Consider the following 17,554-nt stretch of genomic DNA (forward strand, 5'->3'; position numbering starts at 1 on the left):
GAAAAGCAACTAGTTACATAGGAGGGTACTCCTGTAAGACCACCAGCTGATTCTTCGGCAGAATAATTTGCAGGCCAAAAGGGAGTGGCATGATGCATTCAAATGGTTGAAAGGAAAAAACCTACAACCAAGAATAACTTACCTGGCAAGATTATTCAGAATTGAAGGAAAGATAAAGTTTGCCAGCCAAAAATTAAAGGAGTTCATAAGCACTAAAGCAACCTTAATAAGAAATGTCAAAGGGACCTTTTTTAAGTGAAAAAAGAGAAGGCCATAAAAAATGTTTTATCTCATAAGATATTGGGACCCCCAAATGGGTTTAATTGCCATTCACACAGCTCACCCTGAAGTGATTAATAAGCCACAAAAATAACCATTTCCTCTTCTCTCTCTGTAGCATTGGTATTTTTGGAAATTGGGTTGCCTGTGCCAAGTTTTATTTGTAGATAGAATGAGAATTGTTAAATGGTCTATCAGTTCACAAGAAATCTTTGTTGCTTTATTAAGAGCATACCAGATAACGAATCCATATAGAGTCTTCAGTAACTTATTATACTTTTGAGGCAGCCACACAAATCATACAATTGTTTCAGATATTCAGAAGTTTCTTGCTTAAAAGGACCACAGGAACATGTTTTTCTTTGCTCTCCCTCCTTCCTTTGAGTAGACATAGCATTTAATAAATTGATAAGGATTTTTAACAAAATGAAGATTTAAAAAACTTTTTTTATTAAGATGAAGATTTTACTGCAGCACAAGAAATAATCTGAATGTTTATCAGTAATGAAATGATTGAGTATATTGCAATACATTTTTATTTTGAAATATTCTACAGTTATTACAAAATGGGAACAGTCAAGGTGTATTGACTTAAATGAGCATGATCTATGCAAATGAAAATTTCTAAATGGCTTTATTTACTGGCATATTTACATATTAAAAAAAGATACAGAATGTAGTCCCTAAGGATATTTTAAAATTGGTCAAAGATAGCACACAGGCTAGAGGGGCGGGATTATTAACAGAAGAGAATTCAGAAATAGATTTATACACATGTAGTAATTTAGTGTAGGATAAAAATGGCATTTCAAAAGAGTGGGAGAAAGCTGGATTATTTAATAAATAGCGTCTGCAGAGTTTGGCTAGTTATTTGGGAAAAAAAGAATAGGGTAGACCCTTATCTCCTTTATCAGAATGAATTACAGATTGATCAAATATTGATATTCTTTTTTATAATGACATCATGCAAGTTCTAGAAGGAGTTATTAGTGTTTTCTTAAAATTTTGAAACGAAGACCTAAGCATGACCCCAAATCCATAAACAATGAAGGACAGAAGATAAATTTGCTTGTGCCATATTGTTTTAAAGGCTTCAGAACTGGATGAATCTAGAAACTTTATGAAATCCCCGTTTTAGCAACATGGCATAAAAAATGTGTTGATACCACTTTGGAAGCATTTGGACCAGTGTACCCTTCCACTGACCTAAAAGGCTACTGTTCTCTGATTTCAGCAACTGTGTTTGTAACTGTCAGTGTGAGCCATTTAAATTGATAGCACTTGAGTGTGTTATTTGAATGTTTGCATGAGTATGTACAAACAATAATATGTATTTTTTTACATAAAATGAATAAATGAGAACTATTAAACTAGGAAAAAGCTGAGAGAATGCATATAAGAAACTGACATGTATAGTTTACCTCTGGGCTGTGGGGCTGGTGTGATGGAGAATAGAAACTTCATTTTGTACTGTTTTCACCTTTATAAAATATGAATGTGTACTGTTTTTATCATTGAGAAAAAACTTTTTTTTTAACTCATCAAAAAGTAAGTTAGAACTTTGGGCTTCTGAAGGATTTTATCACATCCATAGGCTGGCTACTCCTTAGCTATTTCAGCCAGCCACATTTCAGGGGAAGAGCAACAGCAAAAAGCCTTGGGAGCAAACCTTTGTGACTGGTTTTGGTGCCCACGTCATGGGGAGGTGCAGAAGTGTTTGCGACTTGTGCCGCAGATGGATACAGAGAATGCTCCTTGCACCATGTGACCTTCAGTGGCTTCATGGGCTGGGTCGTTGGAGGCTGCACACCACTAGTTTTTAAACGTTGTGTGTCATCTTGGGAAATGGTTTTATTTTAAATCCAAACATCTGATTCTTACAAAGTATTCGTTTTACTTAATGCTCCGAGCTCAGATTTACCATAGTGTAGAATGCAAAATTCATGTAAATTATTACAGTAAAAGAGGAGCCGTCAGAGAATGTGTGGAGGGCCACCTCTGGGAGCTGTCTTTTCACATTCTTCAGATGCACCACGTTGAGAAACCCTACCCTGAGTAAAATGTGAACAGGTGACAGTGACTTATAATCCTCCTGCTGCTTTATTTGGGTTTTGAGTTCTGAAGTTATGAAGTGGAAGGAAGTAGATTTCATAAAAGGCAAATTTTATTAGCTCCATTTAGCCAAGTAAAATGAATGTTTGATTATGTACTTAGAATTCGTAGTGAATCCAGTAAATGCCTGAGCTGGTAGATACTTTAGTCATTAAAACTATAATCCAATTAAAGCTAAGGAAGCTAAATAAACAAATTTTAATCAAATTTACTTTGATTTCTCTCTGTTTCTCTCCTTTTTTTTCCTTCCCACAGGTCACAGTAATGAAAGGCAGTAATAGAAATAAAGATCATTCAGCAGAAGGAGAAAGGGCTGGAAAACGACCAAAACGAAAGTGTCTTCAGTGGCACCCACTGCTGGCAAAGAAACTGCTGGACTTTTCAGAAGAGGAGGAAGAGGAAGACGAAGAGGAGGATATTGATAAGGTAATTCCTCTGTTTAATATAGAAGATTTGAGTATTCGTTCCAGAAATGGCAGTGATCATGGATGGTGAGAAGGTTGCATTTGTAAAAGTCTGTGTAATTTGAATCCTATTGAACTACTCAGTTTACCTTTTTATTCCAGGTACTGACAACTCCTGAAATATCTGTACTTCCTAGTAGTTGAGACGGAAACAGATCCTTCTTAAACAGTCTTTCTGTCGGTTAACTAATGATTTTCGGGTAATAGGGTAATACTCAAATTACAGTGGAGATGGGGGTATTCAGAAAATTTGTTGTGCTCACCTGGCATCCACCCCGTTGCTCCTCTGGCTGCTCTCTCTGCTTCAGCCTAGCCCTGTCTCCGTAGGTGGCCTCGGCTGCTCAGGCCCTCATCTCCGCCACCTTCATGGCATCTGGCAGTTTTCACCCCCACCAAGCCTCCTTGGTCATTCAGCCCTTCACGTCCCCTTCTCTGGTCTCATGCTTGAGCAGCCAGCTTTTATTTAGAAAGTCACACAACCAGGCAGGTGACTTTACAAAGCCACACATTCCTCTAAGTCTTGGCTTAACTGGTTCCTTGTCCTCCTCCTTATTCAGCCTTCAGAGCAAAGACTACCTCCCCAAGAGATGGGACCTCATCATCGCAGGTGTCCTTCCCACCAGACGCATTCCCTGTCCAGGGATTTCCTTCCTGGCATTTACCATTTACCTTGTGTTTAGCTGTGTGCTTGTGGATGTCTGTCTTGCCAGACCAGAATATCAGCTCAGGAAGAGCCAAGGCTGCCCCTCGTGTCCTCCTCTTGTTGGAATCTAGAATGGTGCCTAGCACATAGCAGGCTTTGAATAGATACATGTTCATTAGAAAAATCAGTGAGTACATATTTTGTGTCACTGCAACTTTTATAAACATGTTTTTAGGATTCTTCAGGCCTTTGACATCCATTCAGTCTTTTGTTCTAGGCTTGGGTCAGCTTCCAAGACACCATGTTTTCTCTTTTTCCCGTTTCTTACCTGGATACCCTTTCCGGTCTCTCTTCGCTGAGCTTTTCCTACTCTTTTACAGAGAAAACAGAGGCCGCTGGAAGTAACTCCTTCAGCTTCCTCTGCTCACCTGCCCGCTTACTTCACTCCTTGCCCATCTTTTCTGCCTCCTTTCCTTTTCCAGAGAAACCAGTGTTATTAATTCTATTTGAGGAAACTGCCAAGTTTATCCCGATTTGATCGTTCTGACACAGTGGTGCCTGTGGGTCTCATGGTCCTTGAAGCAGTCTCCTGCTTGACTCCTGCAGCACGCGCTCCTGCGTCTGTCCCAGGATTTCTGTTGCTCTCCCAGCCGCACCTTCCTAGCTTCTTCAGTTGATGCCCCTCCATTATTCTGCCCTTAAGTATTGGTGCTCCTTGGGCTTCTCAATTTCTCTCTCTATCCTGGACCTTTCTCTTAAACTCTATGCTCATGATTTTGACTATTGACTTGACATATCCACTTAGATCTCAAATCAGAGCCTCAGTTTGATTGTGTTCAGAATGAAGCTTCGAAGCCCATCATCCTGCGTCTTCCCTTCCTCAGTAAGTGCGGACCCCGAGCTTTGAGCTTGGTCAGACCAGAAGCCTTGTCTGTTTTCCTTTGCTCAAGTCTCAGGTCCATCCATCAGTAGATTCTCAGCCATGCCTTCTACATGTGTTCTCAGCTTGACTCCTCCTCAGCACTGCCTCCTTGATCCACACCACCAGCATTTCCAGGGCAGATCAGATCTAGTGCCCTTCCACAGTCTGCTCTCGGCAGAGCAGCCAGTGGGGTCCTTTCAAAAGGAAAGGCTGGCCATGCTGTTCTGCTTCATGAGGGCAGGGAATTCACAGGCTCACGGCTCTACCTGCACCACCTAGAACGGTGCCTGGTCCCTGTCAGCGGCCCAATAAACAGTTAGTGAAAGAACGAAGTGATGAATTCCCTTCTCTTTTCAGTCCCCAGTTGGTGATCTCATCCACTTTCCTAGCCTGGCCTCCTTTGTATTCTTACCTCAGTTCATTACCCCAACCAAGACTTCTCTGATGAGAACCACCTCAAATTTAGCCTGCCTGATACTAGTCTTTCTGCTCCCCACCCGATCTAATTTCTCTCATTTGAGGAAAAGCATTCTCTGTTGTGTATGAAGGAGTCTTGCCATTGGAGCTAGAAACACTCTAGCTTTTTTTTTTCCCATTAGATTTATTTATTTATTTTAGAGTAGCGGGGAGGGGCTGAGGGAGAAGGAGAGAGAGTCTTAATCAGACTTCACACTGAGCAGGGAGCCCAACTTGGGGCTTGATCCTATGACCCCAAGATCACACCTGAGCTGAAACCAAGAGTCAAACACTCAACTGACTGCGCCACCCAGGCACCCCAGCACTCTTCCTTTTTTAACTGCTAAATCCAGTTGCATACCAGCTCTCTTGGTTCTACCTCATAAATAAATATTGTTTCTGTTCTCACTTCTCCATTCTCATTATGTCCTTGATTCAGCCCTATCTCCTTTCTTACCTGGACAGCTGGAACAGTCTTTTAAATGGTTCCTCTAGTTTGAATTGCTTATAGTTTTGCTATTATAACTCATGCTCTATGCTGCTGACAGAAGTTATCTTAAAATAATCTAGCGATGTCTTTCCTATCCTTAAAACCACTCATGGCTCTCCATTGCATCCAGCTGTGGTTTCCATACCCTGGTCTGGTACTAGTGTTGATTTATTACAAGGTATTACTTGGCCCCTGGTAAAGAAAAATTTAAGTCTAGTTTTTCACTTTTGTATAATTTTATTCATTTGTTCACTTTTTGGTTAGTTAAGTTAATGAAATAATTGTCACATTAAATAGTAGTTGAAAACATTTTTTTTTAAAGATTTTATTTATTTGAGAGAGAGAGCATGAGCAAGGGGAAGGTCAGAGGGAGAGGGAGAAGCACGCTCTCCGCTGAGCAGGGAGCCTGACTTGGGGCTGGATCCCAGGACCCTGGGATCATGACCTGAGCCAAAGTCAGACGCTTAACAGACTGAGCCACCCGGGTGCCCTGAAAACACTTCTCTTTGATGTCCGTATTTGGCAAAATAATCTGTGGTAAAATGTGATAACCTATGTTGTCCTCCCAAGGTGGTTTTTTTTTGGTTTGTTTTTGTTTTTACAGTTTGAAACTACTTATAGGATTAATTGCATTTTTTTTTTTTTTTAATAAGACAGAGCACATTCTTCATGAAGTATGTCCATACCTGCTTCTACAACCTCATGTTCTGGCTCTGTGGTATAATGTTAGGTATACCAGTGCTCCTGAACTGTGTATCAATTAGTAGTCATAGAGCCTTAATCCTTTTTAGTTTTCTGTGTCTCCCCATTGACTACCTGACACATTCTGATTCATCTTTCAGAATTTAGCTCAGACAACACATTTTCTAGGGAGACTTCAGTGTGCTCTCATTCATCCACTAGTGCTTCGTTATTACACTGGCTCCTTGTAATCGTCGTCATACTGCTTTTTAATTCAGTCACTTTTATGTCTTTCTTCCCTCCCCAGACAGTAAGCTCCTCGGCCCAAGATCTTGTCTTATTTATCTTTTTTTTTCCAGCTCTTGGCTTGAGTTTTATAATTTAGTAACAGAATCAAAAGGTATTCTTTTCTGAAGGGAAACTATAATTACTTCCTCAACCTACATAATAATACTTTTTTTGCCTTGATTTTTCTATAGCTTCTTAGATTCAGAATGCTAAATAAATACTCCCCAAAAATGCAAATCATTGTTAATAATTGTATAATGAGGAAGCTAAGTCTGCAGCCCTCACTCCCAATAATCTCTAATGTATTTCCAAATCAGATAGCTATGACTTTAAGATTCTTCCACTGTACTATTTTGTTTGAAGATAATCGATGGTTAATTAAGTGCATTTGCAATACTTAATTTAAACTTAAGAGACTTTTTAAAAAGACCAAATTGGGGGGTGCCTGGGTAGCGCAGTCATTAAGTGTCTGCCTTCGGCTCAGGGCGTGATCCCGGCGTTCCAGGATCGAGTCCCACATCGGGCTCCTCCGCTGGGAGCCTGCTTCTTCCTCTCCCACTCCCCCTGCTGCGTTCCCTCTCTCACTGGCTGTCTCTCTGTCACATAAATAAATAAAATCTTTATAAATAAATAAATAAAAAGACCAAATTGGATTAAGCTAGTGATTTGTCCTCGAGTATCTGTAGCAGTTGCCCAATAAACATGTAAAAGAACACGGTTTCCTTACAGTAGTGGTTCTCAGACTGATCTTTAGACCAGCAGCATCCGCATCACCTGGGAACTTGTTAGAAATACTAATTCTCAAAGCCCACTCCAGACCTACAGAATTGGAAACTCTGGGAATGGGACCTAGCAATCTCTGTTTTAACAAGACCTCCAGGGATTCCACTGCCCACTCAAGTTGAAGAGCTAAGGCTGTACTATATAATGCAGACTAACAACTACCTCAGTCCTTCTTGATTTTAACTATGAAACAAGAAATTAAAGAGAGAGTTTTAGTAAGCCTTCTGGACTTCTGTTCATGGTTAACACTGTTTCCAAGAAATAGCATAGGATCACATTTGAGCATTAGAAGATATTTAACAATCCTAATATATCCTGAGATTCTCTGATGAGAGGTATCTGCAGCCATGTGCAGGAAGTAATGGAAGAGATCAGAAGCAGAAAGCGTAGGCCAGAGGCTAGAGCAGTGGAAATGACAATTACACAGATGGCATGGGCAGGATTAGAGCTTTGTAGAAGTTCTTGAAGACCTTGAATTGAATGCAATGCTCCAGAAAAGGGAGGATTCAGAATCGATGTTGAAGGTTGAAGCCTAGGGGAATTTATTCCTAGCATTTCAGTAAACGAGAAAGGTTAATATTTACAAACTAGAAAATTCACTATGTAGTTCCTCCTTCAAATAATGTTAAATGTCTATTTTGATTTTTACAGTAGGAGGCTCCACTTGTGAGTATATAAAGCACTGAATAGTCTATATTAAATTTTTATTGCCTACTTTCATGTTACACGTTTTCATATTATTAACTGTACAAAAGCACTTTCCAAAGAGAAACAACTAATATTCATGTATTTTTTGGTGAATGTTGTTGTTAATCTTGAGACCCATATATCACAGAATGGGCTTATTTATTTTTTGAGCAGTTTGTTAAGTACTGATGTTATATTAGCCAGACATTGAGCTAGACACTGTGGTTGTAAAGGTAAAAGAGCCTTTGTCCTCAAAGAGCTCACTGTTCAGTGAGGGAAAAAATGTAAGTAATCATAACACGATAATAGTATGTGCGGCAATAGAGACATACACAGTTTGCTATAGAAACTAAGCAGAATACATTGTAAGTTGGTTACCAACCACTAATAGTGGTTGATGATTAATTTTTTTGTAAGTTGTTTAAATGGAGCTAAGAAAAAATACAATTTGAAAACCAACTAACTGTTAAAGCAAAATTGTCCAGGATGAGTTAAACATCGGGCTTTTGTTTTGGTTGGTAATAGGTTCAACTTCTTGGGGCCGATGGCCTAGAGCAAGATGTTGGTGAGACTGACGATGAATCACCAGAACAGCGAGCCCGGAGACCAATGAATGCATTTCTCTTATTTTGCAAACGTCATCGCTCCCTTGTACGTCAGGAACACCCCAGGCTTGATAACCGAAGTGCTACCAAGATACTGGCTGATTGGTGGGCTGTTCTAGATCCAAAGGAAAAGCAGAAATATACAGACATGGCCAAGGAGGTAGGTTACAATGACAAGGTTTTATGATGGCTGTGAGAAATCAGTCCCATACCCCCAGTCTTCAGATATGTGCTGAAGGCCTAGCAGCACAAAGGGGAATCCTGAATCAAGTGTTACACGAAAACATAAGAGCTTTCTTCTATTCCTGAATTCCAAGTCCACCTTCCAAATGCTGGTGGAGGTGCCAAGAGCAATCAATTGCCAAGTTTTTTCATTGTGTATACTCCACAGATTGATGTGGGGGGTTGATTTTTATGAATGGTAATTTATTTATTATGGATGGAGTTTTTTAAAAATTTTTTTTCTAGGAACCCAGCTCTCCTGTCAGAGAGTGCCCGTGGTAAAGACGACAATCTTAGGTTACTCTAGTTGTGTCATGGGAAAGAAAACTCATCTAGTTCTAACACTAAATAACCTTCTGACAGTATCAAAGTCAATATCTGGGTTTCAGCCTTTTTTTTTTTTTTTTTTGATGTTATTAGAATGAGGAAATTGGACAAAAACTTACATCCCTTTCCGTTCTAACATTTTTTGATTTTGTAATAAATACAGTTATTAAGAGATATGCTTTGGTTTATTTCTGTTGTGTAGGTAGTGCAGCATGAATATTTAAAATCAGTGAAGGAATGAATGGCAGTGAAACTTGACGTGTTATGATATGTGCACGCATGTAAAGACTTCATAGGCAGAAGCACTTCTATGCAGGATGGCTATTCAGAGAGGGGGGATTTGGATCAGTCCTGACAGCAGTGAGTGAATTCCTTCAAAAATTGTACTCCAGTCTGTTTTTAAATTAGTCTGAAATTAATGAGTTCATCATGCTCTGAAAATGTATTGTGTAATGGATTTAGCAAGTGAAGGAAAGGCAAAGCGGTATCATTGTGGTTAAACTTGAAAGGAGTAATTCTCACATTACTCCTTCAGCATTGTAACTTGCAAACAATCTTGATTCATGAAAACCCCTGCTATCCAACATTTGGTGAAGTTCTATGAAAAGAAGAACCAGCAGGGGACAAAAATATAGAATTTCAAGTGACACGTTTTATTAGACATCTCAGTATGTGGAAAAATAATTCTTTTAATTGCTGTGGTTTTATTGAGTTGTTTAACAAGCTAATATGTAAGATAAAAATTTCTTATGCAATGTTAAAGGATATTTGAATCCAGAGTATATGATTAGCGTAGTTGTTATGTAGTTAATGTTCACATAAGACTTTGTGAGTTAGCTATTAGTAAAGACAGGATTTTGACTATGTAAGCGTATCTGGAAATTTTTTTTTATATTTTAAAGATTTTATTTATTTATTTGAGAGAGAGAGATAGCTAGAGAGAGCACAAGCAGGCAGGAGAGAAAGAGGGAGAGAGAATAGGAGGCTCCCGGTTGAGCAGGGAGCCCCACATGGGGTTCCATCCCAGGACCCCAGGATCAGGACCAGAGCTGAAGACAAACACTTAGCAGACTGAACAACCCAGGTGCCCCGTGTATCTGGAAAATTTAAAATCAGTTCCAGTAACCTACGTGATTTTAAATGTTTCAGAGATTTCAACTAGCATAATAGTAATTAACAGCATTTTCCCATTAAATAGCCTTAAATTTTTTTTATAGTCCTACGCTTATATGTTAAAATAAACAATTATCTGAAACCTCATAGGGAACCGCATTAACTTCCTATAATTAAACACTTGAGTTTGGTTTTGGATTGTTGTTTTTTTATATCATGCAGCCTGTCCCAAGTACATTGTTTGCCTTTTCTTAAATACTGCTAATTTAGAAACCCAATAGGCGGCCACTTTTAAGAGGAGGAAGTATTATTTCCATACAGGAAATCTCTTGCTAATTACTTAATTAGGCTCACAATATTTGCCATCGTGGCGCCCTAATGCAGTCTGTTAAGGTGGCCTCCCGCGATCTGCTCCACGCGGAGGTGCACCTTCCGCCTTGCAACCTGCCTTGTTTGCAGCTGCTCTTAGGAAACACTGTCTCATGTCTAGTCAAGTGTGGAAGGTTCAGCCACTTTCAACATCTTTCTATAATCGGTTTCTGGTCGTAAGTGATCCTGACTTGTTTCTGTGTATTTGCTACATGGTTTCGAAATTACATTAAAGTGCAGGCCATCGTGCTGGTGCTTTTTGTGTTAATAGTGCAGTCTTCTTGCAACAGCCTTTTCACCAACGAAAAGCTTCCTTGGGGGGACGTCAGTATACCAAGTCTGTGGTGGTTGCTGATGGTGAATAAGGTCTCAGCTCTGCAAGGGCCTCTCACCCAGGCAGTCATTTTTAAAACTTTTGTAACGTTTTCATTTCAGACACTAGATTTTAACTGTGTTCTCTATAGGAACCAGACATACTCTTTCAGGATAGTTTTTGTGTGAATGTGAATACTTAAAAAGATGTTTTTTAAAAGAAGTGAGGACTAAGTAATACAACTTGGGAGGGTTTATTTTTTTAACCTGTTAAAACTTTCTCTAATGCTTTTCTTGCTCCTGATTATCTTTTAGTGCATCTGGTGAGAGCAAACAGCCATTCTGGGATTTGTTTTCAGTTTCTTGAATTATTGCCCAGTACTCATTTGCATTGTTGGGGGGGGGGGAAAGGGTTGAATGAGGGTTTCATGCTGTCTGATGAATCTCATTAGAGCAATAACTGGTTATAAGTAATGTAAATAATACCATCTTAAGGCTGTAACATGGGTCATTTTCTTAAACTCAGCAGTGCGTGTGATAGTTCAGGGTTAAGGATGTTCCCAGGCTGTGGGACTGCTGGTTTCTGATGGTGGGACTGCTGGTAGGAGATTCAGGAGCGGCCTTACTTTTCGCTTTAACATCATATGTCCGCACTCTTACAAATACCGGAATACAAATCTGTGTTTTTGTCTAGGATATTGCTGGAACCTTCCACTTGTCATTTAAACTAATGGTCAGAATTAATTAATTTACAGTCAGTTTAGAAGATCACCTATCTAGACCTCCAGGAAGAGCAGAGTAGGTGCCAAGAAGAGGAGGGGATCTGGAAAGTCAAAAACAAATTTGAATACCTTTATAATACCATCTCCCTTCTTTTTTGTAAGATCAGAGGCATAAGGCAGAATGCATGCATTTATTGATTGATTGGTTCATCCCAAGCCTGACATTTTACAGAAGCACAAACACAAAGTCAGTTACAATTGTCCCCGTTCTTTAGAGCAGGGATCTAGGGCCCTTTGGAGTTGATATCTTGACCACGCGCACATTGTGGAGCTGGGATACTGTTGCCTGTTTGACTAGCATTCTTTTACTATGTGCTGGTTACTTAGATGCCTACAAGATAAGAGGTTTGAGCTAATTATGGTAAAAATGGTAGCACTAAAATGTCTAACGGAAAGAGTCTGCTTGTGCTGGGGTGGATGTTAGTGGGGATATTTCAGAAAAGGCTTTATGGAGTTGATAGTATGTGTTCTGGGCTTTGGTGTAGGATTCAGAGAGAAAGGCAGGGATAAGAGCAGATGTGGGATAGTAAGAACAATTTCAGGAACAAGAAAGTTTGTCTTACCCTGAGCCTAGGATATGTGTAGGACACTAGCAGGAAATGTTGTAAAGACAAAATTCATGAGACCAGGCTGACGAGTTTGAAGGTTCAGTTGTATGGCAATAAAACAACTATGGAATTAAATGCAATAAAATGCAACCTGAAGGTAAACTATAATAGCCTTTTGTATCTATTGCCATCAGTACCCTGGAAAGATTCTCATCACCACAAAACTCCATGGAGTTTTAGTAACTGATTCTTCCTTCATATTTCTTAAAGATAAAACTAAACTATTTATTCCCTTGCTTTGGCTTTATTAGAAATGGATTTTTCTCCAAAGAGGACAGACTCTCATTTTCTCATATATTATAAGTGTAGGGAATTTTTGTTTACTGTCACACATATCATGCTTAACAGCATCCGTGTTCTTACAAGCATGCTGTGGCACCTTGCATACCACTAAACTAGAGTAGCACCTCATTTTTCCAGCATCCTTGAGAAACTGCTGTTACACGTAAGTGATTTCCAGTAGATGAAACCTGCCTGTTCCCTTAAACCCTTTATTTTATATATTTATCCTGGAAACCTTACTTAAAATTTTGTTTATATACTTCCTTACTTCAAGCATTCAGAATGCCTTTCAAATATTTTTGAAAATTTCAAACCATTACTTCCAAACAATAATTATTTTATAATTTGTAATTTGGCGAGACCTTTGTCAACAATAAGTTATAGTCACATTTTTCTCTACATGGTGAATGATTCTTAATTCTTCTTTTGAATTTCCTCTTTGGTTTTCCATGAATCAGTCTTTTGGGCCCACCCTCAGCTGTTGGTGTTTGTTGCTGTCCTCTGTCAGCCACTTTTGGCTACATCTAATGACATGATTTATTCTGTATGGGATTGTCTGAGTATGACTTAATAGGGGCCCTGCTACTTTGAGGGGACATGGACAGTAAAACCAAAGACTTAGGCTCCATGTTTCATGGGAGGTCTTGTTTTTGATACCTTTTCTGTTCCTGTGTTCCAGATATCAGGACTTTCTTACTGCATTTATTTATTTATTTATTTATTTAAGATTTTTATTTATTTATTTGAGAGAGAGAGAGCAAGCATGAGCAGGGGGAGGGGCAGAGGGAGAAAAGTGAGAGAGAATCCTCAAGCAGACTCCTGCTGATTTCGGAGCCTGACCTGGGGCTCAGTTTCAAGACTTTGAGATTATGACCCGAGCCCAAATCGAGCCAGATGCTTAACTGACAGCCATCCAGGTGCCCCTTTCTTACTGTATTTTAAAAAAAGTATTCAAGTGTTCATTTTTGAGATGATAATAATCAATTTTTGAGTATTGCTTTATTCTGCCCAGGGTTCTTTTATAAATATTTAACTCATTTAATCCTCATAATAATCCCAGGAGGTAGGTTTTTTTTTTTCCCCAACAGCTAAAGATGGAGACACCGAGGCCCAGAAAGTAAAGTGACTTATCCAAGGAAGCAAGTTAGTAGTAGTGGAGCTTGAGTTCTTGGACTTGGCTTTCTCCCTTGTCAGATCTTTCTGGGCTTCTGCCTCTGAATGTCAGTAAAGATGCCTGCCCTGCCCTGTAGGGTTGAGTGAAATGCCAATAAGGCAGTGTACACACAATCATTCCGTAAAGCTTCAGTGTTCTACCAATGGTAGTTTTTGTCGTTTTCCTGATATGCAAACTGGAGTTTGTTTGTATTTGATTCTTCTCTACCAAGTGATTATTTATGATTTTTATTAGGACCTGTTAACAAAATGAAGGGCTACTAGAATGCAAAACTGAAACCCCAGAGCCAACAAAACGAGTTGTATGGTTTGCCCAACATGGCAGATACTCTCCAGTGTGATTGATAGCCTCTAACAGGATACATGTTCAGCTGAGTGAGCTAACTACTTGACTTCAGAAATACCAGTCCAGTTAGTTAACACTAATATTTAAATATTCAAATAAAATAAAATTATAGAAGCCATAGCTAGTGATGAAAAATAGATCCCACAGCGAGTGATATATGGAAAATTTAAACTAAGTCTCTTAAAACTTATTTTGGTATTGGTTTCAAGGTACTAATTTTTAGGGGGGCGCCTGGGTAGCGCAGTTGTTAAGCGTCTGCCTTCGACTCAGGGCATGATCCCAGCATTATGGGATTGAGCCCCACATCAGGCTGCTCCGCTGGAAGCCTGCTTCTTCCTCTCCCACTCCCCCTGCTTGTGTTCCCTCTCCCGCTGGCTGTCTCTGTCAAATAAATAAATAAAATCTTTAAAAAAAAAAAGATACTAATTTTTAGATTGATTGAGGGACTATAACTCCAATATTCTGTAAGACGTTACTGCAGTAAATCTTGATTACTTTGGAAATGGTGACCATTCAAGGGATATAGATAAAAATTAATTTTTGCCCTGCTTGAAAAATTACAAATTCATACCATAAATGATTTTGTAAGGAGAAAGTATGAATCGTTTAAGGAAAATACTAAACCTTAGCAAACACATTTTTTTAAAAAGAAAACTTACACATTTTACAATTCAAATTAGTTAACGTATGAATTTATTAATACATTTTCAGAAATGTAAATAATGTTTTCTTTCCCAGATCCCTATCTGCTTTTCACAAGGTAAGAAAATGACATGTTAAAAGAAATTCTGAAATTTTGATTTTTTTTATTAGTGCTAACTAATTAAACTGACTTTTCTCCTGATTTAAATTAGGGAGTAAAATTGTCCTTTTAAAAAATTTATGTATGAAAATGAACCATTGTTGCCATGATAATCCTTACAGCCAATTTAGGTAACCTTATCTACAGCCAACCTAGTTTTTCCTTTATAAATTTTCTATAGTGGAACCAAACAATTTCCTGGTCGCTTATTTAAGTCTCTTTTTGAAGTGTATAATTTTTATTGGAGTAGCTTTATCATAAAAGTCATGCAGGTTAATGTATAGCTTAAAATATTTTCGTTCTGTCAAAACCATAAACTGAATTCCATGTTCTGTCACATAATAGTCTCATTTTCTTCCTGTTCAAAATATCTAGTAAAAATAATTCAGATCAGATAGTGCTTTGAGTTTTATTATCTAAATGAACAGTTTTAGAGCTGAATCTCCAGATCAGTGACACTTGTCAAGCATCCGCCTCTCCTCTCCCAGCCTTGGATAATGTGGTTTCTGCTGCCCGTGGGAAGAGGTACAGCTGTCTCAAAATTTATTATGCGAGGGGTCACTTAAACCCCTGCAGAGTTACAAAATAAAAAAATGTGTTCGATCTGTTTTTTAAAAATCGGATAGTTTTTTGTAGTCTCTCCTCTGTGGTTCTGGTAGGTTTTGTTTTGTTTATTTGTTTGTTTTTTAATCATGGTGCTATTTCACATATTGGCACCAGAATCAGCTGTCTTTATTTGTATAGACATTTCCAGGGGTCCTTACTCCTGGACCTCTCCAGGGTTGCCATTCTTTTCACTGTGTTAAAAAAATCTGGACTGTAATAATAGCTAGAAATTCTACTGGATTTTAGATGCCCCCCCCCCATTAAAAACAAGTAATTGGAGAATAGTTAGTGTATTTTTCATTAACATTAAGGTGCTTTTTGAAGTCAAATTTTCATTCTTATAAATGTTCCAGAAAGGTATTTAATGTTGAGACCCACTTTTTAAAAGATAAACATAAATTGAGTATTGTTTGTGGTATATAATAATGTCATTGTCATATATGAAGGAAACAGACTACCACGGCAAAGGGTGTGCGCTAACCATTACTGAGTAACAGTGACTTATTGTTATTGCTGATGAAGTGTTGTGGTGGTTGGGATCAGGAGAAGGGAGCCAGCGTGTGCTGAGCACCTTGCATAAATGACAAACCGTGTCTGTAAAGTAGATGCACTTAGGTTATCTAAGCAGTTGGGAACTTTGAAGAAAAAAAAATGGAAACCATCAGGTGAATTTTTATTTTAACGAGAGATTTTTGAAAATCAGTATTTTAACAAGGGGTTAATTATCCACGAGATTGGACCAATAGCCCGTGATTGATGTTCCTGGATGAAAACAGGCTCCCCTCTCACTCCCAGCATGAAGAGCCGTGCCCTGGAGATCCAGATGGACAGGGCCTATCTCTTTGGCCCTTTAAATCCTCTAACGATGGATTTTTGTCCACATAGTTGACCAGCATGCTAACGGTTTCACTCAGCTATTTGCTTCACACTATATACTGTCTTCCTTCATTTCTCCCTTACTCAGCCTTCTCTATAATCCCTTTCCTAATAACCTCATCACAACAAATGATTAAGCCTTTCTGTTGTTTCTTATAGTTGAATCAGAGCAAGTGATTGATGAGGTGTCCAGTTCCAAGGACAGAGAGACATCCTCAGACTCCGAGGCTCTTTCTGCCTCCGCCTTCACTTGGTGTTCAAGTGTGTCTTTACATAAATTTATGACATCCCCATGTAAACTTTACATTCCTAAAGGACAAGGACTGTGTGTTATTCTTTCCTCTCTCTCACGTTCTTAATGCTTTTGCTTAGTACATTTTTGATTGAGCTATTGAGCGTTATCTCGTTCCTGCTCATTTACATTCAGTTTAAGGACCTGCGAGGTTATTATTGTGATACACAGTATTGACCCTTCTAGTGAATTCTCAGTAATCATTTTCCATAAAACCCCACATCCTCCAGGACTTTCTCTCGCCTTCTGTTCTCCAGCCCATAGGGAGCTTCCCCTTTTACAGATCCTTTGCAAAACCATTTTTCATGCCTGAACTAGGGAAGGCCTATGAACCACGGGTTAAAAAAAAAAAAGTTTGTGTGACTCATTGTGGATTGTAAACAGTTTGAAGGCAGAGACTTTAATTCATGCTCTGAACTGGTGTCTGTCATCTAGTCCAGCATCGTTCACAACTGGGACTTGCTTCTTTAAAAACTCCAAAAAAATTTTTTATTTCTCATGACAAATGTGTTAATTAATTTGTTTGAAAGTCTTTTGTCATTTTGTAGAGTGGTGACCTTTGTCCAGATGACTGTTCGTCTGACAAACCAGCCCATGTGCCTTTTCCTGGGACACAATAATGATGCATGTGTCTGCTCTTTCCATTTTCACCTCCCCTACCATTTGTCACTTTCCACCTTCAGACGGGAAGCAAGGCTATTTGTCTGCTTCAGCTTAGTATGTAAATCCCCCACGCAGGTGAATGCACCGGAGTAGGGTGTCTCTTATATCACAGTGGATACCTCCAAATTTATTCTGCTCTGTGATGGTAAATTCTTGTTTGGCTCTGGCCTTGCATCCTCATTTTAATTATTCTAGAAAGAAAAGTGGAACTATTTTTTCACTATTTTGTGCTTCCCTTCTGTCGACATGTACCCATGTAGCAACATGCAAGAGGTACAGCTTTTAGGGTTTTTTTGTTTTTGCTTTTTTTAAAAAAAAAAAGCTTATTCAGAAAACTTGAGTTAAGATAATTTGGGGATAATTCTAAACCA

The 17,554-nt window shown here is 38.8% G+C and overlaps 1 protein-coding gene across 11 annotated transcripts in view; it reads left to right on the plus strand.

Moving 5' to 3' along the window:
- BBX (BBX high mobility group box domain containing) overlaps positions 1–17,554 on the plus strand; it is a 265,993-nt gene that overhangs the window by 163,154 nt on the left and 85,285 nt on the right. For all 11 annotated transcript variants that reach the window (XM_040621187.1, XM_040621192.1, XM_040621196.1 and 8 more), the window contains 2 exons: positions 2,647–2,817; positions 8,331–8,570. In XM_040621187.1, the coding sequence (XP_040477121.1) occupies positions 2,656–2,817; positions 8,331–8,570 (402 nt within the window). In that variant the 5' untranslated portion in view covers positions 2,647–2,655. The remainder of the gene's footprint in view (positions 1–2,646; positions 2,818–8,330; positions 8,571–17,554) is intronic.

The sequence above is a fragment of the Ursus maritimus genome, unplaced genomic scaffold (assembly GCF_017311325.1).
Source record: "Ursus maritimus isolate PB19 unplaced genomic scaffold, ASM1731132v1 scaffold_4, whole genome shotgun sequence".
Classification (NCBI taxonomy): domain Eukaryota; kingdom Metazoa; phylum Chordata; class Mammalia; order Carnivora; family Ursidae; genus Ursus; species Ursus maritimus.